Source organism: Dama dama, chromosome 21, assembly GCF_033118175.1.
Source record: "Dama dama isolate Ldn47 chromosome 21, ASM3311817v1, whole genome shotgun sequence".
Taxonomy (NCBI): Eukaryota; Metazoa; Chordata; class Mammalia; order Artiodactyla; family Cervidae; genus Dama; species Dama dama.
In genome coordinates, this window is record NC_083701.1 from 71,048,227 (window position 1) to 71,073,754 (window position 25,528).

Sequence of the window (25,528 nt, forward strand, 5' to 3'; positions counted from 1 at the left end):
TTTTTTTCTTTTTTTTTTCTTTTTCTTGTTTTTCTCTCTTATTTCCTTTTAAAGTCCTCTAATACTCCTCTATTATTCCTTAATTTTCATTTTCATTTCACTATAACCTTGCAAAAAAAAGAGAGAGAAGCCCTATTTTTAAACCGAACTTCATATATTATTTCTAAATTTTTTGTGTGTTTTTGTTTTTGTTTTTAAATATTGTATTTCAAAGAGTCTAACCTCTACGCTAGATTTTTAATCTTTGTTTTTCAGTATGTGATATAAATTTTGGACATTTAAGAATCCAATATTCAGTTCCCAATTCTATTCAGGAGTGTGTTGATTACTCTCTCCCACTTTTGACTCTCTGTTTTCTACCTCAGAACACCTCTATTTCCTGCTTTCCCTTTCTCTTCCTAATCCAATTCTGTGAATCTGTGTGGGTGTCTGGGCTACGGAGAACACTCTGGGAACAGACAGCTGCGTAGATCTGTCTCTCTCCTCTTGAGTTCCCCTTTTCTCCTCCTGCTCACCTCTATCTCCTTCCTCCCTCTCCTCTTCTTCATGTAACTCTGTGAACCTCTCTGGTTGTCCCTCACGGTGGAGAATCTTTTCACCATTAATCTAGAAGTTTTATTATCAGTGCTGTATAGTTGGAGAAGTCATGAGACTACTGGAAGAATAAAACTGAAATCCAGAGGCAGGAGACTTAATCCCAAAACCTGAGAACACCAGAAAGCTCCTGACTACACAGAACATTAAGTAATAAGAGACCATAGAAAAGCCTCCATACCTACACCAAAACCAACCACCACCCAAGAGCCAATAAGCTCTAGAACAAGACATACCACGCAAATTCTTTAGCAACGCAGGAACATAGACCTGAGTGTCAACATACAGGCTGCCCAAAGTCACACCTAACACATAGACCCATCGCAAAACTCATTACTGGGCACTCCATTGCACTCCAGAGAGAAGAAACCCAATTCCACGCACCAGAACACTGACACAAGCTTCCCTAACCAGGAAACCTTGACAAACCAATCGTCCAACCCCACCCACTGGGTGAAACCTCCACAATAAAAAGGAACAACAGACCACCAGAATACAGAAAGCCCACTCCAGACACAGCAATCTAAAGAAGATGAAAAGGCAGAGAAATACCCAACAGGTAAAGGAACATGAAAAATGCCCACCAAGTCAAACAAAAGAGGAGGAGATAGGGAATCTACCTGAAAAAGAATTTAGAATAATGATAATAAAAATGATCCAAAATCTAAAAAAAAAAAAAAAAATGATCCAAAATCTTGAAAACAAAATGGAGTCAGAAATAAATAGCCTGGAGGCAAAGACTGAGAAGATGCAAGAAATGTTTAACAAGGACCTAGAAGAAATAAAAAAGAGTCAATTAAAAATGAATAATGCAATAAATGAGATCAAAAACACTCTGGAGGGAACCATGAGTAGAATAATGGAGACAGAAGATAGGATAAGTGAGGTAGAAGATAAAATGGTGGAAATAAATGAAGCAGACAGGAAAAAAGAAAAAAGAATCAAAAGAAATGAGGACAACCTCAGGGACCTCTGGGACAATGTGAAACGCCCCAACATTCGAATCATAGGAGTCCCAGAAGAAGAAGACAAAAAGAAAGGCCATGAGAAGATACTCGAGGAGATAATAGCTGAAAACTTCCCTAAAATGGGGAAGGAAATAGCCACCCAAGTCCAAGAAACCCAGAGAGTCCCAAACAGGATAAACCCAAGGTGAAACACCCCAAGACACATATTAATCAAATTAACAAAGATCAAACACAAAGAACAAATATTAAAAGCAGCAAGGGAGAAACAACAAATAACACACAAAGGGATTCCCATAAGGATAATAGCTGATCTATCAATAGAAACCCTCCAGGCCAGAAGGGAATGGCAGGACATACTTAGAGTAATGAAAGAGAATAACCTACAACCTAGATTACTGTACCCAGCAAGGATCTCATTCAGATACAAAGGAGAACTCAAAAGCTTTACAGACAAGCAAAAGCTGAGAGAATTCAGCACCACCAAACCAGCTCTTCAACAAATGCTAAAGGATCTTCTCTAGACAGGAAACACAGAAAGGTTGTATAAACGTGAACCCCAAACAACAAAGTAAATGGCAACGGGACCATACCTATCAATAATTACCTTAAATGTAAATGGGTTGAATGCCCCAACCAAAAGACAAAGACTAGCTGAATGGATACAAAAACAAGACCCCTATATGTGCTGTCTACAAGAGACCCACCTTAAAACAAGGGACACATACAGACTAAAAGTGAAGGGCTGGAAAAAAATATTTCACGCAAATGGAGACCAAAAGAAAGCAGGAGTCACAATACTCATATCAGATAAAATAGACTTTCAAATAAAGGCTGTGAAAAGAGACAAAGAAGGACACTACATAATGATCAAAGGATCAATCCAAGAAGAAGATATAACAATTATAAATATGTATGCACCCAACATAGGAGCACCGCAATATGTAAGGCAAATGCTAACGAGTATGAAAGAGGAAATTAATAGTAACACAATAATAGTGGGAGACTTTAATACCCCACTCACAACTATGGATAGATCAACTAAACAGAAAATTAACAAGGAAACACAAACTTTAAATGACATCTATAGGACGTTTCACCCCAAAACTGTTGGTGAGAATGCAAACTAGTACAGCCGCTATGGAAAACAGTGTGGAGATTTCTTTAAAAACTGGAAATAGAACTGCCATATGACCCAGCAATCCCACTTCTGGGCATACACACCGAGGAAACCAGATCTGAAAGAGACACATGCACCCCAATGTTCATCGCAGCACTGTTTATAATAGCCAGGACATGGAAGCAACCTAGATGCCCATCAGCAGATGAATGGATAAGGAAGCTGTGGTACATATACACCATGGAATATTACTCAGCCATTAAAAAGAATTCATTTGAATCAGTTCTAATGAGATGGATGAACCTGGAGCCCATCATACAGAGTGAAGTAAGCCAGAAAGATAAAGAACATTACAGCATACTAACACATATATATGGAATTTAGAAAGATGGTAACGATAACCCTATATGCAAAACAGAAAAAGAGACAGAGATGTACAGAACAGACTTTTGGACTCTGTGGGAGAAGGCGAGGGTGGGATGTTTCAAGAGAACAGCATCGAAACATGTATATTATCTAGGGCGAAACAGATCACTAGCCCAGGTTGGATGCATGAGACAAGTGCTCAGGGCTGGTGCACTGGGAAGACCCAGAGGGATGGGCTGGGGAGGGAGGTGGGAGGGGGGATGGGGATGGGGAATACATGTAAATCCATGGCTGATTCATGTCAATGTATGGCAAAAACCACTACAGTATATATATTGTAAAGTAATTAGCCTCCAACTAATAAGAATAAATGAAAAAAAATAAAACTAAACATGAAAAAAAATGATTTAATTTTCTTAAAATCATTAGTTAATCAACTAATAAAATAACACTTCTACAGCTAATGTTGGGTAAGCAGTCTGTGCTTTGGGGGAGGTGAAGAGAATCTTCCACAAAATACCTTCCCCAATGGTGTTCTAAAAAGAGGTTTTAGTCAAGAACACAAATGTCATTCAACAGTAAAAAACCAACTGAAGGCCTGCTAAGTGCAAGAGAATACAAGACAGAGTCATGTCTTGGTTCTTGAGAAGCTTCCAGTCTAGGAAAAAGATGGCTGTTAAAGAATAACAAAATGTGATAAATGTCTCAAGAGTTGGAGCTAAGGGAAATATAATCAAGAAGTAAAGCCAGTCAGCCATTGGCTGAAGGTTTCCAAGAGATTTTTAGGTACGTCAGTAGCTATGACTTTGGTATCTTTGGGGTTCTACGAGGATCTCAATTTTGCTCCTCTTTGTCTCATATACAATGTGTTCCTTCATGTGACTTTGGTATTGAAATGCTCCCCAACCCACACACCTTCAAATATTGAGTGGCCTAAAAGACTTAGTAACAGATAAGATCAGTTCTAAAGTTCTAAACATAAAGACTCTTTTACCTTTGTTGCTATCTTTCTCAAAATTGTCTTTTCTCCCTTCTTATTGAAGTAGAAAATCCAAAAGCAAAAATTTAGGTACAGGCCCAGGGAAGAGGAGTCAAAGAGGCTTCTTTTGCTTTCTTCCCATTTAGGCTTTTAGGCCAACAGAACAAAAGGAGTCCTTTTAAAACTCCATGACTCAGTCTTGCCCACTAGAGCTCTGGGATAAAAACAGATTTATTGTAAAGAATGCATGTGTGTGCTTAGACTTTCCTACTAGTCCCCGAGGAATAAGAAGATGGATGATTTTTCAGGGACTTGAGGGTCCCTCCAAAGCCTCTTTTTATCAAAGATCTAACAGAAAACAACAGCATGCTGGCTTCTTCAAGAAATATACCCAAATAACTTGAAATAATTTTGTTGCTCCACATTCATCCTCTTTTTTTCCCCTTTAGGGAGGAGAATAATATCACAGAACATTGATTAAGCCGCTTTGTTCAAGAGTCAAAGTTTTCCAAGGAACAATTCACACAGGGTTCTCTCCTCTTTTGTAGGACAGGGCAAGGGGTGTGGAGGCACTTTGGGGCTGTCCTCTCCCCCTCCTCACTCTCCCTAAGTTTGGAGCACAAGAAGTTAACTTCAGCAATGCATAGGAGAGCTAACAGGGGTCTCTTGTTTGGCACTCTTTCCATTTACACTAGTGCCCACTGGCGTATTAGGATTCCCTTTGCGGCATTAAAAGTGAGAGAGCAATCCTTGGAGCCTGCTTTAGCTTGAAGTTATTTAGGCCTAATAAGCTAAAGAAATAGAGACCTTTCATGTGTTCAGCCCAATTTATTTTACTAGAGCTTTGTACTCTGGTTCTAAGCCAAATTCCCAGCTATTATATAATTTTTTTTTTTACTATTGTTTGGTTATTTTTGCCCTTGAAATCTGCTTTATAAGAAGATACCTCTCAGAAGTATGAGGGAAGGAGTTAATTGGTTGAGCTAAGTTCAGCGGTACCCCTGAACTTCATGATTGATATCTAGCACCCCAATCTCATTCAAATTTCTAAACAAAGTAAGCATGAATAATTGATTTAAAAGTGAAAATGTGGGAATTCCCTGGTGGTCCAGTGGCTAAGACTCTGTGCTCCCAATGCAGGAGGCCTGGGCTTGATCCCTCTCTGAGAAACTAGATTCCACACGCTGCAATACAGAGTTATCACGCCGCAACTGAAGTTCCTGTGTGCCACAACCAAGATGTGGTGCAGCTAAATTAATTAATTAAAATGCTCTTTTCGTTTGCAGGATTTTACTGATACTGGTCCCTGTAAAGGCCTCAACCGCAGAGTATACAGAGCAGTAAAATTTTTACAAACCAGTCCACAAAGTTCAACAAAATCTTGATAATGAACTTAAGACTCCCCAGACTGAATAGATGATACCTATGCTGCTACCCACAACTGTTCATGAGCCACTCCGTCTGCTTCGCTAGGCTTAGAATTAGAGAACTATTATCCATTAAGTTAGATACAAATGATTTGAATACTGGTAATAAAATGTATCTTGAGTCATGTCACAGCCATATGATTGATACTGTATAATGAATAAAACCACCAATTGCTATAACATGCCAGGGTTTCCCAAAACAAATGCTAAAGATTATCCATTGCACATATATTTAGAAATAGTTGTTTCCAGCAAGAGCATCCTGTAAATTCTGACTTTTGTACACTGAATCTCAGAGCTCTCAACCTGTATGTTTTTATTTCTTGCTCCTAGCAATCCTATGAGGTGAGTAGGAAGCCATGGCTATTCCTTTAGTAAAGCTGCCATGCTCAGCCGGCTGTTCTCATTTATCATTTCTAGTCTGGAAATGCATTTAAATTTTACAGTAATTTGAAAATGAAGCAAAAATATTAGTTTTATAAAATAGACCACACAAACTAAAGCTGGAACCATATGGATATTGAGGCTATGATAAAGATCAGGTAATGAGGTGAGGTGGTTTTGTATTTATTCAAAAAGGGCATGGATTTAGCTGATAACAATTGTTCTACTTTTTCCTAGATGATCTCATCCACTGGCATGGCCTTCTAAAGTATACATCCCCTTGCTGAATTTCTCTCTTATCTTCTAACTGGTATTTTCGTTTGCTTGCTGAACAACTCTCTGGGTGGGGGGAATGCCAGCTTGATTCATATTATCTTAAGGTATGAATGGGGCTGGTGTGACAGGCTGAGGTTCTTTGGCAACATCTGGAGATAAGTAAGCTAAAGAAGGCAATTTATACAGGCAACAAAGCATAGGGCCTACATCAAATATGATACACTAAAACTAGTTTATTCTTTATAATACATTTCCTCTATTTGTGACAAGTATTATGAATTGGTTTTAATTCCATTATTTTTTTTATTTAACAGTCCCCAAGTCAGGTAAATAAATCATGAGGCTAAAAACAGAAAACTTCAAATAAGCACAATTTACCAGCTGATTGATCCACGATGGCCAGTAGCCCTCCCATAGATGAAGTACCTCTATAGACATTACCAAAACATGACATGAGGTTATCTGGTATTATACTAAAATGTGTAAATAGTTAAAAAATAATTGCAAAGCAGGTGCAAAAGCAAACAGGGTAACTGATAGTTTACAACCAAAATAATGATTATCCCTTAATTTTTAGGTAACTAGTGTTTCAAAAATTAATTAGCAAAAAAACAGAAAGTGGAAACAAGAACTCCTGTTTAAAGTAAGACAAAAAATCATATAGACCTTTCTATGAGGTTTTAACAATCCTTCAAAATCTTATGATCATAACTCCTACTGGCTTCAATAGACAACACTTTTGTGTAAACTCACCTGGGAGGTACATTCTTCCAAGGTTATTTTCAAGAAAATATGTATTTGCACAAAGAAGTTTTTCTTTAGTATTTGTCTATGCTTGCCCGTATTTTCATTTAACAATGTATCATAATAGCAATCATTGTTTCACCTAGTAAAGCATTTTTTTTCAATTTTTCTCAGAATATGAGTGTTTTTAAAGTGGATGTTTTAAGTCTTAAAAACAAAACTCTGTTCTTTGTCCCATTTGAATTTTTCTTTTTTGTATTTTGAGTTTGAAATTTGACACTTGTAAAGCAATATTACTAGTTTCATATTTCTCTATATTTTATTTGAAATCATCTATATGAAAAGTTGGCTGAAAAACTGTGAAAAAAAGATTCATTCCAAGAAGCAAAATGGTTTTTATTACAACAAAAATCTTAGAGTGAAAAAACAGAAACACCAACACAAAACTGAGTTTGTGGTTTCTCATTACCTGTGTAGTGTTTAAAAAGTACTCCTAGCTGTGTTAATTTCATAGAAATATGGATTTCATGTTACCTTTCTAAAGAGGTTAACAATTTATCAAACACTATATTATGAAATACCAGTATTACGGAGATGCAAGTGCAAGGGTTAGTCGTTCATCATGTCCAACTCTTTGCGATCCCATGTAGCCCGCCAGGCTCCTCCATCCATGGGATTCTCTAGGCAAGAATACTGGAGTGGGTTGCCATTCCCTTCTCCAGGGGATCCTCCCGACCCAGGGATCGAACCCCGGGTCTCCTGCATGGCAGGCAGACTTTTTACTGTCTGAGCACCAGGGAAGCCCTATTATTGAGATGAGCTCTATACAAAATTTAGCAGCAAAAAGACAATAAAAGTGACACTCATCTACAAATGTATACAAATACACGCCAAGTCTCTACCTAATAAATTACCAACCACTCTATGGCTTTCTAAGATCATTAAGTAAGTACCTAGGCATGTATATAAAAATATAATTTCAGCACTATTTTTAAAATTCATCTTAAAGTTGAGTATGTCAGTGATACCATTTGACTTTTTTCCATTGAGATTACAGTTTCTGAACATCCTTGTGAATATTTATTACTTAAAATGAATTTGAATTGAATAAAAAATGTTTAGAATGTTGGTTTCTTTTTGCCTGCTTGCCTTAGGATTGGTAAGAAGAAAAGGAGCTCTTCAGTGCTACTTTTGTCCTATGAACACATCTAAGTATAAATTTCTTAGAATGGATTCCCTAGAAAAGGTCCTCCCATCTCTCCATCCGGTCATGGTGAAGACAACCGTGGTCTCAGCGTCTTCACTTGAGGAGGAACTTTAGCAACCCCACTGCAACCTCCCTAAGCTTACTCACATTTGTAGAATAAGGTCAATACCTTAAATTGCAAATAAACACAAACAAACATCAAAACCAATTAAATTTTTATAATCGAGAGGATAGAAAGCATTGGGGAGAAGGCAGTGGCAACCCGCTCCAGTACTCTTGCCTGGAAAATCCCATGGACGGCCGTAGCCTGGTGGGTTGCAGTCCATGGGGTCGCTAAGAGTCAGACACGACTGAGCGACTTCACTTTCCTGCATTGGAGAAGGAAATGGCAACCCACTCCAGTGTTCTTGCCTGGAGAATCCCAGGGACGGGGGAGCGTGGTGGGCTGCCGTCTATGGGGTCACACAGAGTCGGACACGACTGAAGTGACTTAGCAGCAGCAGCAGCGGAAAGCATTAAGATTTTTAAAATTCACTCACAACCAACACCCAAAGGAGAGCATTTTGGTGTATTTTGTTCTAGTATTTTTATGACAGTTATTTTCAGTATTTATTTCTTACATAGTATGTCTTCATTTTGGTGTCATGGCAAACAGAGACATCATTTTGCCAACAAAAGTCGAGTCAAGGCTATGATTTTTCCAGTAGTCATGTATTGATGTGTGGAGAAGGCAATGGCAACCCACTCCAGTACTCTTGCCTAGAGAATCCCAGGGACGACAGAGACTGGTAGGCTGCCGTCTAGGGGGTCGCACAGAGTTGGACATGACTGACGCCTCTTAGCAGCAGCAGCAGCATGTATGGATGTGAGAGTTGGACTATAAAGAAAGCTGAACGCTAAAGAATTGATGCTTTCAAACTGTGGTGCTGGAGAAGACTCTTGAGAGTCCCTTGGACAGCAAGGAGATCCAACCAGTCCATCCTAAAGGAGATCAGTCCTGAGTATTCATTGGAAGGACTGATGCTGAAGCTGAAACTCCAATACTTTGGCCACTTGATGCAAAGAGTTGACTCATTAGAAAAGACCCTGATGCTGGGAAAGATTGAAGGTGGGAGAAGGGGACGACAGAGGATGAGATGGTTGGATGGCATCACTGACTTCATGGACATGAGTTTGAATAAATTCTGGAAGTTGGTGATGGACAGGGAGGTCTGGCATGCTGCAGTCCAAGGGGTCGCAAAGAGTTGGACATGCCTGAGTGACTGAACTGAACTAAAGACTGCCTAGCATAAAAAAAGAATATTATACAAGTTCAGCATTAAAGGAAAACTTAAAGGTGGGTCAAAATTTTAAATAGACTAAAATACTAGGGGAGTTGTGAGGGGGTAGAATTAGATCTTCACATTACCTATGCCACATTGAAGACAGGGTATTTAAGGAAAAATGCCTTTCCCGATAAAAGAACCTAGTAGTGATCTTAGGTTCCAAAATAAAATTTAGAGGTGACTTTGACATAGATTCCATATTGTTTAGTGGTTTATCTGTAATACCAGGAAGGAAATAATTCTTTAGGGTACTGTGTAGCCTGTTGCCCTGACATGAAACTAATATGGGGGACAATCTTGGATTGCTCATACAAAAGTCTAAATGCAGCCCAAGGTATAATGCTCAAAGCGTTCTTCCAGTTGTGACCACAGGACAAATTGTTGCATTGTTTTAACCCGAAGAATGGCTCCAGTAAATATGTTAGTGTTAATCACTTAGTCGTGTCCAACTCTGCCTCCCCATGGACTGTAGTCCACCAGGCTCCTTCGTACATGGGATTTTCCAGGCAAGAATACTGGAGTGGGTTGCCACTTCCTTCTCCAGGGTATCTTCCCAACCCAGGGATCGAACCCAGGTCTCCTTCATTTCAGGCAGATTCTTTACCGTCTGAGCCATGAGGGAAGGTCCAAATATTAAAAGGTGGATTTTATAAACTGGGATGTGAGGAGGAATTATGAGCAATAATTCCTTCACTTAAGAAAAATTCTCTTTGTTAAACAATTCTAAACCTTAAATTGGAGATTTTCACTGGTTAGAAGGGAATGGTATTTCATCAACTTGTAAGAACAAATATACGAAAACAGGAGTCCAGATCCACAATAATCCTAACTTCTATTCTTTTGTATTCAGTTTTAAAGGAGATAGGTCAGATTATTTTGTGTAAACCAACAAAAATTTAACCATAGTATTTTATTTTAAACATTGGTTTTCTTATACATGGCAGTATTAGTTCCTGTACTTATTGATAGTTATTAACTAAATTCAAGACCTATTCACCTTTATTTGACCAATTATTGAAGAACTGTTTTCCAAAGAACAGAAGAATTAACAAATATATTAAAAGTGTTCATATGATTTCTTGGTACTTAATATAATAGTTATTGCTAAAACGTATATAAAATGTTTGCCCTTCAAGTTCTTTTCTTCTTGTTATAATTTTTTAAATTGAAGTATAGTGGATTTACAATGTTGCACCAATTTCTGTTGTACAGCAAAATGACTGTTATACACATATAGTTATATGGATTCCTTATAAATATATATATTTTTTCCATTATGATCTACCACAGGATATTGAACACAGGTTCCTGTGCTATACAGTAGGACCTTGCTGTTTATCTATCCTATATATAATAGTTTAATCTGCTAATCCCACACTCCCAAGCCCTTTCCTCACCTACCCTTCTCCCCTTTGGCAACCAAAAGTTTGTTCCCTATGAGTCTGTTTGTTTTGTAGATATGTTCATTTGTGCCAAATTTTAGATTCCATATATAAGTAATATCATATGGTATTTGTCTTTCTCTTTGACTTACTTCACTAGTATGATAATCTCTAGTCATCTCTATGTTGCTGCAACTGGCATTATTTCATTCTTCTTTGTGGCTGAGTAGTATTACCTTATGTATATTCATCAAAGATATTGACATGTAATTTTCTTTTTTGGTGGTGTCTTTTTCTGGTTTTGGTGTCAGAGTGATGATGGCTTCATAGAATGTCATTGGGAGTATTCCCTCCTCTTCAGATTTTTGGAAGAGTTTGAAAAGTATTGGGATGACTTCTATGTTTGGTAGAATTTGCCTTTGAAGCCATCTGGAACTGGACTTTAGTTTGTAGGGATTTTTTTTTTTTACTGCTACAGATTCTATTTCACTTATAGTGATCAGTCTGCTCAAATCATCTATGTATTCTTGATTCAATTTTTATGGGCTTTATCTTTCTAAAAAGTTGTCCATTTCTTCTAGATTGTCAATTTTGTTGGCATATAATTTATCATAGTAATCTCTGAGGGTTTTTTGTATTTCTTGGTATCAGTTGAGAGTTCTCCTTTTTAAATTCTTATTTGATTTGGGTTCTCTCTTTTCTTGTTGGTGAGCCTGGTCTGAGGTTTGCCAAATTCATTTACCATTTCAAAGAACCAGGTCTTGGTTTTATTGATTTTTTTTTCCTATATTTTAAAATCTATTTCATTTCTTTCCTCTCTGATCTTTATTATTTCCTTCATTCTACTGTTTTTTTTTTTTGTTTGTTTGTTTGTTCTTTTTCTAAATCACTTAGATGGTAGGTTTGGTTGTTAACTTGAGATCTTTCTGTTTTTTTCATGAAGGCCTGTATTGTTATGAACTTCCCTCTAAGAATTTCTTTTGCTACATGCCATAGATTTTTTATGGTTGTGTTTTCATTGTAATTTCTCTGAAGGTATTTTTTAATTTCCTTTTTTATTTCCTTGTTGACTCATTGGAATTTTAGTAGCATGTTGTTAATAGTCTCCAAAAAACGCATTTTTTTCCTCATTTCCTGTGGTTAATTTCTAATTTAATATCATTATGGTCAGGGGGGAGAAGGAAATGGCAACCCACTCCAGTATTCTTGCCTGGAGAATCCTGTGGACAGAGGAGCCTGGTGAGCTGCTGTCCATGGGGTCACACAGAGTCGGACACTACTGAAGTGACTTAGCATGTATGCATGCATTGAAGAAGGAAATGGCAACCCACTCCAGTATTCTTGCCTGCAGAATCCCAGGGACAGAGGAGCCTGGTGGGCTGCTGTCCATGGGGTCACGCAGAGTCGGATACGACTAAAGCGACTTAGCATGCATGCATGGTCAGAAGAGAGGCTTGAAATAATTTCTTAAATTTGTTGAGGTTAGTTCTGTGCCCATGTATGTGGTCAATCCTAGAGAATGTTCCATATATCTTTGAAAAGTATTTCTATTCTGTTTTTTTAAAATGCAATATCCTGAAAATATCAATTAAATCTGTTCTCTGGTATCACTTAGGATCTCTGTTTCCATATTATTTCTCTGTCTGGAAGATCTGTCCATTGATATATTCAGTTCAGTTCAGTCACTTAGTCATGTCCGACTCTCTGCGACCCCATGAACTGCAGCACGTGAGGCCTCCCTGTCCATCACCAACCCCCGGAGTCTACCCAAACCCATGTCCATTGAGTTGGTGATGCCATCCAACCATCTCATCCTCTGTCCTTCCCTTCTCCTCCTGCCTGCAATCCTTCCCAGCATCAGGGTTTTTTCCAATGAGTCAGCTCTTCACATCAGGTGGCCAAAATATTGGAGTTTCAGCTTCAGCATCAGTCCTTCCAATGAATACCCAGGACTGATCTCTTTTAGGATGGACTGGTTGGATCTCCTTGCTGTCCATGGGACTCTCAAGAGTCTTCTCCAACACCACAGTTCAAAAGTATCAATTCGTGGGAGGGGGGATCGGGATTGGGAATACATGTAAATCCATGGCTGATTCATATCAATGTATGACAAAACCCACTGGGAAAAAAAAAAAAAATTAAGTTAAAATGGAACAAAAACAAAAAACAAAAAACAAAAGTATCAATTCTTCTGTGCTCAGCTTTCTTTATAGTCCAATTCTCACATCCATACAGGATGACTGGAAAAACCATAGCTTTGACTAGACAGACCCTTTGTTGACAAAGTAATGTCTCTGCTTTTTAATATGTTGTCTAGGTTGGTCATAACTTTCCTTCCGAGGAGTAAGCATCTTTTAATTTCATGGCTGCAGTCACCATCTGCAGTGATTTTGGAGCCCCCAAAGATAAAGTCAGCCACTGTTTCCACTGTTTCCCCATCTATTTCCCATGAAGTGATGGGACCAGATGCCATGATCTTAGTTTTCTGAATGTTGAGCTTCAAGCCAACTTTTTCACTCTCCTCTTTCACTTTCATCAAGAAGCTCTTTAGTTCTTCACTTTCTGCTATAAGGGTGGTGTCATCTGCATATTTGAGGTTATTGGTATTTCTCCTGGCAATCTTGATTCCAGCTTGTGCTTCTTCCAGCCCAGTGTTTCTCATGATGTACTCTGCATATAAGTTAAATAAGCAGGGTGAAATATAAAGCCTTGACATACTCCTTTTCTTATTTGGAACCAGTCTGTTGTTCCATGTCCAGTTCTAACTGTTGCTTCCTGACCTGCATACAGGTTTCTCAAGAGGCACGTCAGGTGGTCTGCTATTCCCATCTCTTTCAGAATTTTCCAGTTTATTGTGATCCACACAGTCAAAGGCTTTGGCATAGCCAATAAAGCAGAAATAGATGTTTTTCTGGAACTCTCTTGCTTTTTCGATGATCCAGTGGATGTTGGCAATTTGATCTCTGGTTCCTTTGCCTTTTCTAAAACCAGCTTGAACATCTGGAATTCATGGTTCATGTATTTCTGAAGCCTGGCTTGGAGAATTTTGAGCATTACTTTACTAGTGTGGGAGATGAGTGCAACTGTAGGGGAGTTTGAACATTCTTCAACACTGCCCTTCTTTGGGATTGGAATGAAAACTGACCTTTCGAGTCCTGTAGCCACTGCTGAGTTTTCCACATTTGCTGACATATTGAGTGCAGCACTTTCACAGCATCATCTTTTAGGATTTAAAATAGCTCAACTGGAATTCCATCACCTCCACTAGCTTTGTTTGTAGTGATGCTTCCTAAGGCTCACTTGACCTCACATTCCAGGATGTCTAGGTGAGTGTGAGTGATCACACCATTGTGATTATCTGGGTTGTGAAGATATTTTTTGTACGGTTCTTCTGTGTATTCTTGCCTCCTCTTCTTAATATCTTCTGTTTCTGTTAGGTCCATACCATTTCTGTCCTTTATTGAGCCCATCTTTGCATGAAATGTTCCCTATGTATCTCTAATTTTCTTGAAGAGATCTCTAGTTTTTCTCATTCTATTGTTTTCCTCTATATCTTTGCATTGATTGCTGAGGAAGGCTTTTTTATCTCTCCTTGCTATTCTTTGGAACTCTGCATTCAAATGGGTATATCTTTCCTTTTCTCCTTTGCTTTTGGTTTCTCTTCTTTTCACAGCTATTTGTAATGCCTCCTCAGATAGCCATTTTGCTTTTTTGCATTTCTTTTTCTTGGGGATGGTCTTGATTCCTGTCTCCTGTACAATGTCACGAACCTCCATCCATAGTTCATCAGGCACTCTGTTTATCAGATCTAGTCCCTTAAATCTATTTCTCACTTCCACTGTATAGTCATAAGGGATTTGATAAATTGAATGGTCTAGTGGTTTTCCCCACTTTCTTCAATTTAAGTCTGAATTTGGCAATAGGAGTTCATGATCTGAGCCACAGTCAGCTCCCAGTTTTGTTTTTTGCTGATTGTATACAGCTTCTCCATCTTTGGCTGCAAGGAATATAATCAATCTTATTTTGGTGTTGACCATCTGGTGTTGTCCATGTGTGGAGTCTTCTCTTGTGTTGTTGGAAGAGGGTGTTTGGTATTACCAGTGCGTTCTCTTGGCAGAACTGTATTAGCCTTTGCCCTGCTTCATTCTGTACTCCAAGGCCAAATTTTCTTGTTAGTCCAGGTGTTTCTTGACTTCCTATATTTGCATTCCAGTCCCCTCTAATGAAAAGGACATATTTTTTTAGGGTTAGTTCTAGAAGGTCTTGTAGGTCTTCATAGTACCATTCAACTTCAGCCTCTTCAGCATTACTGGTCAGGGCATAGACTTGAATTACTGTGATGTTAAGTGGTTTGCCTTGGAAATAAACAGAGATCATTCTGTAGTTTTTGAGATTGCATCCACATACTGCATTTTGGATTCTTTTGTTGACTATGATGGCTACTCTGTTTCTTCTAAGGAATTCTTGCCCACTAGTAGATATAATGGTCATCTGAGTTAAATTCACCCATTCCAGTCCATTTTAGTTCGCTGATTCCTAAAATGTCAATGTTCACTCTTGCCATCTCATTTGACCACTTGCAATTTGCCTTCATTCATGGACCTATGAATCAGTATTGCAGATTCCTATGCAATATTGCTCTTTACAGCATCGGACCTTACTTCCATCACCAGTCACATCCACAACTGGGTGTTGTTTTTGCTTTGGCTCTGTCTCTTCATTCTTTTCTGGAGTTAGTTCTCCACTGATCTAACAGTGGAGAACAGCGGAGAACACTGATCTCCGCCATAATAAAGTGTCTAATCAAAGGAGTATTACGAGGGATGATGAAACATCAGCAAACCATTACCAGAGTCAGTAAAGATCTAGAAACTTAAAGGCCACTCAACAAGAACTTTGGGCATGGAAGAATTCAGTTACTAACAAAACATAGTGAAGCTGGGTTGGGCAGAGATAAATACCTTGACCACCTCTCACTCTACTATCTTCCAGTCTTCTGGTGCCTCTCATTGGTCAAACCTAACTGGAAACCCAGAGCACAATGAAGATTGAGTGATGGCAAACTCCAGAAGTCAACCTCCGGAGATGCACCTCAAGGCAGGAAAGAGTAGAGAATGAATCCAGATGGAGGATCAGTGAAAAATAACCAGCAGACAAGCACAGTACCTACTATCTCCTTCATTCACTTAAACAGTATTTTGCATGCCAGGAACTATTCTCCAGATACAGGGGATCATAAGACAGGAAAAGATGCTCATTTTCATAGTGTTTTCATTCTCTTTGGGAAGGCAGATGGTAACACAATATCCACACAAGACTATTTCAAATGGTAGATGCAATGAAGGAAAGGAGTATTATGACTCTAACATATATGAGGCAATGGCAGAAGAGCTTAACGTGAATAAGAAGAAAGGAATAACAAGAAAGCTTTATAAGAGGAAGGGGAAGAGTACTGAAACAAGAGATCAGCCAAGAAAGACTGTAAGCTTCTGAAGTTGAAACCAGTTTGGTTTATTCAAGAGATAGGAGACCATTGTGACTGAAGGAAGGGTCATAGGAGAGGAAGTAGGAACATAGGCAAAGGCTAGATCATAATGGTCTTTGTAGGCCAGGCAAGGAGTTGGGTGTTTTTGCTAAAGCAACAGAAAGGTTTTAGGCACAGGGTGGGAAGTTAGAGTGTTTGCAGGTTAACACATATCTAATTTCCATTTGTAAAATATAACTTTCATAATTTCACAATTTTCACAATTTATTGAAAAATAAATTTTAGTGGGACAAGAATGGAAATGTCCCATTATAGTTTACACTGCCCTGACCAGAGTTCCCATCTTCAGAAGTGGTATTTCCAAAGTGGTGGCACTGTCTGGATCACGATGGGCACTTGATACAAGAGTGGCTCAACCACAGGCTTGTTGGCAGCCTATGACATGGCTTAGAGCTATGAGCTCTTGCAACTGAATTGTGCTCCTCTGAAATGCAGATTATAGGATACGAAGAGGGTTAATTAGCACTCCGTAGTGTGAGAACTAATCAAAGAGGCAGAGAAAAACAGGTATAAGGGAAGAAAACAACAACTTTTCTTTAGAGGTGCCTCAGTTCCTAATAGCTGCTCATATATGTATATAAATACTCCTGCTTCCAACCCTTTTAATTAAAGTGGCTTTTTGGCCTCTCTTTCTTGCATGCAAAATAATTTAATGAGTACAGTAGGGTCCCCAAGGTGTTACTCTTCTTCTCATTCACTAAGAAGTGACAAAGATTTACTCTGAGACAAACAACAACAAAACCCCTCAAATTTCAGTTACTTAAAACAACCAAAGTTGCCTTCTCACTCACTTTAAATAGCCCATCACAAGGTGGATGCAACACTATTCTGCATTATCCTTCTAAGACCAAGATTAGTAGAGCAAATACTCTGGAACATTGTTGATTGCCATGGCAAAGAGGAAAAGAGTTCTGGAAGGTCTTGCATCAACAATTAAATGCTGTGTTCATAATTGAAGGGCAGAATGAGTCATGTATCTCATCCCACCCGCAAGGAGGCTGGGAAATGCTATTTTACCATGAACCTGAAAGACAACAAGCTATTTGGCACATCCACCACCATTCACTCATCCAACCATGGCTTAACTGCTGCCTCTATACCAATGTCAAAATTTCTAGGAGAGATGCCCCATTTTCTCTTTATCCACATTGTCAACCAACTACCAATATGCCACAACTTGATGATATCATAGACATTTCCAGTTTCACCTTTCTCACAAACTTTCTGTACTTTTTCTCTTGGTCATTGGCTCCATTATCTATCCACTACCTCAAATAGAAAACCCAGGTATTAGCTTTGACTCTTTCTCTCTCCTAACACCCAATCGGTGGCCAAGCCTATAGCTTCTAATTTATCCCCATCCTACTAACTCCATGACCATTACCTTACTTTAGTCCTTAATGGATTCTTGCCCAAACAATTCTGTTAGCCTCCTGTCTGGCTTTCTTATCCTCCCCTGTAAACTGTAACTTATTCATTCAGAAAAACTTATAAAGAGTGCTTGCTGTTTCTTTACTTATTAAGATTAAATAAGTTGCGGGCCCATATTAAAGAAATTCAGTCTAGAGGGAAACAGTGATGCAAACAAAAAAATCTCAACATAATGGACAAATATGATAACTAAGTAGAAAGAAGAGTGAGCATGGGAACGAAACGACAAACTGGGTGTGACTGGGTGATGGGAAGGTAGTGTTGGAAGTTTCTAGAGAGGAAGTAAAACTATAGCTAAACAACGGAGCTGCTCCTCCACGTGAACTACAGGAATTAAAAAAGGTGAAGCAGCTTGTGCCTGATATCTTTGAAAAACTTAGATCTGACTCTAGCCAAACCCACATGGCTTGAGAGGAATGACATGAAAGAGAAAGCAGGTATCTTATCAGTAGGGTCTCAAAGTGTCCTGGGGGCTATTTGGCTGGTAATTGGGTGGAAGATTGTCCACTGAGACAAGAAACTCAAAAGAAAGAGCAAATCTATGGGGAACAACATTTCTAAACTATGAGATACCTTCTCATGACTGAATACTGATTCCAAGCATAGTGCCAAGTATCTTCATTATTTTATTTAACCCTCACAACAGTTTTATGAGGTAAAATTGTACTATCATCTTCATTTTGCAGTTTAAAAACAAATACTGAGATTCAGGGGTTAATGACGTGACTAGTTACTAGGTCCTTTTTGCACCAGAGCTATGCTGAGTTTGAGGTACCTACAGAAATTCCATCTGGGTGTGTCCACAGGCTGGAGTGCAAGGGAGGGACAGGAAGAGATAGACCTGGGGGTTATCAGCGTATAACCCCCAAGTGGGATCAAATCTATGAGCTCAGATGACAGGGCTCGGCGAGCTCTAAATAGGGAGAAGGAAAGAGCACCTGAGGAACACTAACCTTAGAGTCTAGGCAAAAAGAAGAAAGGAAAGCAGCATGAGGAGGAGTCATCTGGTACGGTTAATCCTTAAGAATGTTCTTCGGTGTATCTTTTCGAGAAGTCGCTAGCCCAGGTGTCTGGCGCTTAATAAAAGACTTCTGGGGTCAGAAGTGGCATTCTGTCAAGGCTGGGCTTTTATACCTAATTCCTTACGTTCTTTAAGTACCAAACGACGACCTGAAACCTGCACGGAGATTTCACTACCTGGGGAGGTAAAAATGAGCAAATCCTCCTTAAAGCAGATGAAGAACTCTTTTTCCTCCAATATCACCACAATAGCTGTGGATATAAACGATCAGAGGTTACTGCAGAAACAGCCAACAGGTATTGGGCGAGAATCCAAGCGGCTGGCTGACTGGGACCGGACCCAAGGGAGAGAGCGCGCCCTGACAGGCAGGCACGCATGCGCCTGCTAGGAAGGCCAGGAAGGCCACTGCAGGGTTCCTCGCGCGTCACCCAACTCTCCACCTCATTGAAGCCCCTCTCCTTCTCTGGCGCCCCCATAGTCTCTACTGTTTCTCTCCTCCCAGCGGCCTCCTCAGCGACTCAGCCCTCCGGACGCCGCCGCTACCCAGCCTCCTTATTACCCTGGCGGGGGCGGAGTGCTGTCCGTCACGGGGGCGGGGCCAACTATAGCTCGCGTCAGGCCCCGCCCCCGCGCGCTGACGCCCCGCCCCGCGCTCCCGACGCCCCGCCCCCTCGGCCCCCGGAGAGGCGGGCTCTGCCTGTGTGGCGTCGGGAGTTTTCTCCCGCTTCACGGCGTCATCCTTCCGTCAGCGAGCCCTCAGGCTTTTTCCCCTGAGGCCCTCTCCTTCCCCTCGAGAGAACGCGGCGAGTCAGGCCACGCGCGCGGGGCGCCATGAAGGCCCGCCGCTTGACGAGCGCGGCCGCTGCGGCGGCGGAAGCGCAGGCCGGTTGAGGAGGGCCCGGCGCTGGGCCGAGGCATGTGGAGCGCCGGCGGCAGCCTGCTCCAGTCGCTGCCCCGGCTTCTGCAGTACACCGCCGCCCTCCCGGGCCACGCCGAGCCGCCGCCGCCGGCCGGCTGGGCCCTGCCGCGGGCGGCAGGTGGGGACGGCCCGGCTGAGCGCCTGCCCCCGCGCGGGGGCGGGGCGAGCGCGGCGGCGGCGGCGGCGGCTGCGGCCCCGGGGGCCCTGCTCAGCGCCTGTCTGGAGCGCCACGCTCCGCTCGACGCCTCAGATCTGCCGGGGCCGGGCGGGGCGTTAGCGGGCGGCCCGGGGGGCGGCGGCGTGGTGGTCGGCGTGGCCGAGGTGAGAAGCTGGCGCTGCTGCTGCCTCGGCAGCACCTGTTGGTGCCGGAGCCTGGTGCTGGTCTGCGTGCTGGCCGCCGTGTGCTTCGCTTCCCTGGCCCTGGTCCGCCGCTACCTGCAGCACCTCCTGCTCTGGGCCGAGAGCCTCGACTCGCTGCTGGGGGTCCTGCTCTTCGTCGTGGGCTTCATCGTGGTCTCGTTCCCCTGCGGCTGGGGCTACATCGTGCTCAACGTGGCGGCCGGCTACCTGTACGGCTTCGTGCTGGGCATGGGGCTGATGGTGGTGGGCGTCCTCATTGGCACCTTCATCGCCCACGTGGTCTGCAAACGGCTGCTCACCGCCTGGGTGGCCGCCAGGATCCAGAGCAGCGAGAAGCTCAGCGCCGTCATCCGCGTCGTGGAGGGGGGCAGCGGCCTCAAAGTGGTGGCGCTGGCCAGGCTCACCCCCATACCTTTCGGGCTGCAGAACGCAGTGTTCTCGGTAAGTGGCGTGCCGCTGGGCCGTTCTCTCTCCCAAGTTGTTTTTTTTTTTTTTTTTTTTGAGCGATCTTGGGGCGGCCCTGGGAGGGCGCTCCGTCCTGTGGAATGCCGGCAGAGGAGTGACATTAACAGCAGAAGTGGAAATTACTTTCTGACGTACCCTGAGAAATTTCAAACAGATAAATCCAATCTGTGTCTGGCCCCCTCAGTAGGAGATTTGGTAGAGAAAGAACTACTCCTATTTTGGCATATGAGTTTGGTTAAAAATGAGCCCTCTTAATTAAGAGAGGAGAGGAGTAGAATCTATTTTAAACATTTGTCATCTTATTCTGTAGCAGCTGTCGCACCAGTCAGGGAGTAAATAAAGTCTGGCTTTCCCGCTAACCTGCCAAAATGCATCCAGTATTTTAGCTCAAGTTTTTAACAGTGTGGGGCTAAAGGAAGAGTTTGGGTAAATAGAGGAGAAAGTAGACTCTATTTTGGAGTTTCCTAAAATTTTTAATAGGGTTTTTTTTTCATCAAGTAATTTGCTTTTTTAATACAGTGTAATAAGGGGTGAAGCCTCCTTTATAACCTTTCTTTGGAGGAACTTCATTTTAAAATAACTTGCTAGTGGGTAAAACAAAATTGGACAGGTAATCTTTTTCCCAATTGAGAATATATTTGTCTTTTTATACACCTTGTACACTTTTTTTTTTGGTCTTGTATTCATGTGCTTTGCTTATTCAGTTAAGGTGTTTCTAACTAACGTACATCGCTTTGTAAATGATTGAGTAATGGAAACACTGCTAGTAAATGATTGAACAATGGAACTCTGTTACTGAGGACCATCCCATGGGGAAAAAAAGGATCCAGTATTTACAGACTTAGTGTCTTCAGCGCATGCTGTATGCTAAGTCACTTCTGTCGTGTCCATGGACTATAGCCTACCAGGTTCCTCTGTCCATGGGATTCTCCAGGCAAAAATGCTAGAGTGGGTTGCCATTCCCTTCTCCAGGGTATCTTCCTGACCCAGGGATCGAACCTGTGTCTCTTTATGTCTCCTGCATTGGCGGGCAGGTTCTTTACCATTGGCTATGTGCCCTTGCTTTCCTCTTTTTTAAGGTCAAGGGGTTAAACTAGTTACTGTGTTCTTCAAATTCAGTGATTCTGAAGTTCAAAGAATTTTCATATAGATGCTCAGAAACTCAACCCTTCCACTAGACCTAAAAAAAACTGTATGAAGAAAGAGTTTTAGCACTCAAGTCCACAGGAATCAATATATATTAGTGAACCTGACAAATTTGTTTCAAAAATAAATTGTTATCTCTAGAAACTTTCTCATTTTGTTTTACGTTAAGAATATTTCTAACCTTTTCTACTCTTTTCTTTCTCTTTCTACCCAACCTACCCTTTTCTTTTTAAATGCCTTTTGCAAATCTCATGTTGATTCTAGCCAACTGCAGCAATGACTAGAGTGAGGCTTGTGGCGACGTGGAAATAGATAAGGAGTTTTCTCCTTATCAACAGAAAGTTTGATGTTTACAGGTGTTTAGTATGTTCTCTTCCTTAAATTCTTACCTTTTCACAGATTCCTATAAGCTTGAATTTTGACCCAGCCTTGGCTCAAGTATCCTTAAACTTTGAAAGAGGGTTGGAACTAAGGAAACTGAATTTCTGTTGGTTTGCATCCTCTCCAGTATAGCTTATTTCCTTGTGCATTTTCTTGTCTACCAACTGTGTGCCTACTGTCCTGGACTGCTTCTACATATTATTTCTAATCTTTAAACTAGCTCTACGGAAAGTGATTATACATATATTATAGATTTTTATCTAATAGTCCAGAACACAGGGCTGATGATCTGAAATTCTGCTGTCCCCATAGAATTCGCCATAGAATCTGAATCTGTTGACCCTCGGTCAAGTTGCTTATCCTCTTTATGGTTCACTTTCGTATATGCAAAATGGGAAAGTAATGTTGCCTACTTCATAGGATTATTGAGACGATTGCATAAATAAATGCTACTAAGCCTGGAATAACAAACACTCTGGCTTTTGTCATCATTCAGTTCAGTTCAGTTCAGTTGCTCAGTCATGTCCAACTCTTTGAGACCCCATAAATCACAGCACACCAGGCCTCCCTGTCCATCACCAACTCCTGGAGTTTACCCAAACTCATGTCCATTGAGTTGGTGATGCTATCCAACCATCTCATCCTCTGTCATCCCCTTCTCCTGCTCTCAGTCTTTCCCAGCATCAGGGTCTTTTCAAATGAGTCAGCTCTTCACATCAGGTGGCCAAAGTATTGGAGTTTCAGCTTCAACATCAGTCCTTCCAATGAATACCCAGGACTGATCTCCTTTAGGATGGACTGGTGGAATCTCTTTGCAGTCCAAGGGACTCTCAAGAGTCTTCTCCAACACCACAGTTCAAAAGCATCAGTTCTTTGGCTCTCAGCTTTCTTTATAGTCCAACTCTCACATCCATACATGACTGCTGGAAAAACCATTGCCTTGACTAGACAGACCTTTGTTGACAAAGTAATGTCTCTGCTTTTTAATATGCTGTCTAGGTTGGTCATAACTTTCCTTCCAAGGAGTAAGTGTCTTTTAATTTCATGGCGTCATTACTGTTGTTGTTATCCAGGATCACCTAGGTACTAAATAATGGTTTGCAGATAGAGTCTTAACCCTTGACTCCATTTCTTCATTTTATATTTTGTCCTGGGTATATAATGTGAGCTCATTATAATTTGTTAATTAAATAAGTTTTTAAAAATAAATATATTAAACATGTAATTTATACTTTGTACTTGGAAATAATTTAAGGTAATTAATTGAAAACGAACTTGACAAGAGGCAGCTCTCAGTTTGGCCTTGTAGGGTCAAGAGAAAAGAAGGAAAAAAGAAAACTGACGTCTTGAAATAGGTATTATTGGTGTAGTTTAACTGAGGAAGACATGGAGGCATCCAGGAGCTTGTTCAGGATCACCCAGCTACCAAGTGGTGGTGGTGGTGGTGGTGGTTCAGTAGCTAAGTCATATCCGACTCTTTGTGACCCCATGGACTGCAGCATGCCAGGCTCCTCTGTCCTTCACTATCTCCTGGAGTTTGCTCACATTCCTGTCCATTGAGTCAGTGATGCTCTCTAACCATATCATCTTCTCCCATCCCCTTCTCCTTTTGCCTTCAATCTTTCCCAGCATCAAGGTATTTTCCAGTGAGTTGGCTTTTCACATCAGGTGGCCGAAGTATGGAAGTTTCAGCTTCAGCATCAGTCCTGCCAGTGGATGTTCAAGGTTGATTTCCCTTAGGACTGACAGTTTGATCTCCTTGCAGTCCAGAGGACTCTCAACAGTCTTCTCCAACACTACAATCCAGATTCCTATGTAATGCTGTTCTTTACAGCACTGGTCTTTACTTTGACCACCAGACACATCCACCACTGAGCATCGTTTCCACTTCAACGCTTTATTCTTTCTGGAGTTATGAGTAATTGCCCTCCTCTCTTCCCAGTAGCTTACTGGACTTCTTAAATGGCAACCCACTCCAGTACTCTTGCCTGAAAAATCCCATGGATGGATGAGGCTGGTAGACTACAGTCGATGGGGTCGCAAAGAGTTGGACACAACTGAGTGACTTCACTTTCTTTTTTTTCTTTCTGACCTGGGGCGCTCGTCTTCCATTATCCTATCTTTTTGAGTTTTCATACTGTTATGGGGTTCTCACAGCAAAAATACTGGAGTGGTTTGCTGTTTCCTCCTTCGGTGGGCCACGTTTTGTCAGAACTCTTCACTGCAACCCGTCCATCGTGGGCAGCCCTGCACAGCATGGCTCACAGCCTCATTGGCCTTGACAAGAGTGTGATCCGTGAAGGCTCTCGAAGGACCGAGTGGTGGAGCTGAGTTATAAACCCCAGATGATCTGAAAAAGTTCATGGTACTGTGTCAAACTCTCACTCTTGGCCTTAAGCAACGTGGCTTGTGGAGCCATTGGATATAGTCTATTACATCTTGTTCATTTCTCTTTTTAACTATCTACATAATAGCTCCTTCAACTGAAACTGTATACTGAATTCACCCAGGATATGTGAGTGAAAAGAAAGCTTAGATAATGCTGATTTTTGTTTTAGCTTGGCTTTCCCTTCTGCCTTCTAGAACTTCTTTCTGATTTTATCCTCTCTACCCTCATACCCCTCTGGCTACCCAAAGCTGCCCTCTTTCCAGGCGTATTTCTTTTTCTTCTTCCCTACCTGTTTTTTAAAATTATCTTTCCTCCTCTCCATTCCTGTTAAAACTCATCTTCCATGTCCATGATTGATTGACCTTTAATCAATGCTCATGATTTGGGCCTACTTCAAAGAGGAAAGGTAGTGGTCACGAGAGGCACAGGCTTTGGAAATAGTCGTTGATTAGTCTGTGCTGAGCTATGAGGCTCAAATAAGCTAATGCACTGAAGACAGCATTTGCCTGGCACATACTCATTTCTCAAAAATTAATAGCAATTATTATTATGGTAGAGCTAGTTTTTATATTTTAGAGGCAGGAGCTGATTGTACAAGAAGAATATATAGAAGGAAAAAGGCTCTCCCTTGCTTGCTATCTGTTCTTTCTTTCCTTCTCCCACGTGTGCTTAAAAAGGGATGGACAAATTGACACTTCACTTTTGCAGTGGAAACTAAGTACATAACACTTTATAGTATGAATACTTAGATCATAAGAAATACAATTTCCCAGGTACATTTTAGAATCATTTCTACTTTTAAAAATATACTCATCTTTCCTGTGGGAAATAAAGGCCCCACCTACCAACGTTTTTGATGTAGTCTTGCATCTGTAGGTATTATTGTACATTAAGACAGATTTCTAGATGTGTTGTCTGTGTGTGTTTCTAAGTACTGTTCTTATCTGGACACATATCTAGAATGACTGTTCCTTATTGCTTCACTCAGGATAGGCTAAATTGTGCTACAACAACAACGCGCAGACCTCATTGGGTTGAACGGCAAAGATTTGTAGAAACTGCAGCTTGTATTATTATTTATAGTGAAGGGAGATATAATTTG

General features: G+C 41.0%; 1 protein-coding gene across 1 annotated transcript in view; it reads left to right on the forward strand.

Moving 5' to 3' along the window:
• The first annotated feature begins 19,448 nt into the window (after positions 1-19,448).
• Positions 19,449-25,528, forward strand: part of TMEM64 (transmembrane protein 64) — a 29,807-nt gene continuing 23,727 nt past the window's right edge. Inside the window, exon 1 of the mRNA XM_061123814.1 lies at positions 19,449-20,486. Within this exon, the coding sequence (XP_060979797.1) occupies positions 19,683-20,486 (804 nt within the window). The 5' untranslated portion in view covers positions 19,449-19,682. The remainder of the gene's footprint in view (positions 20,487-25,528) is intronic.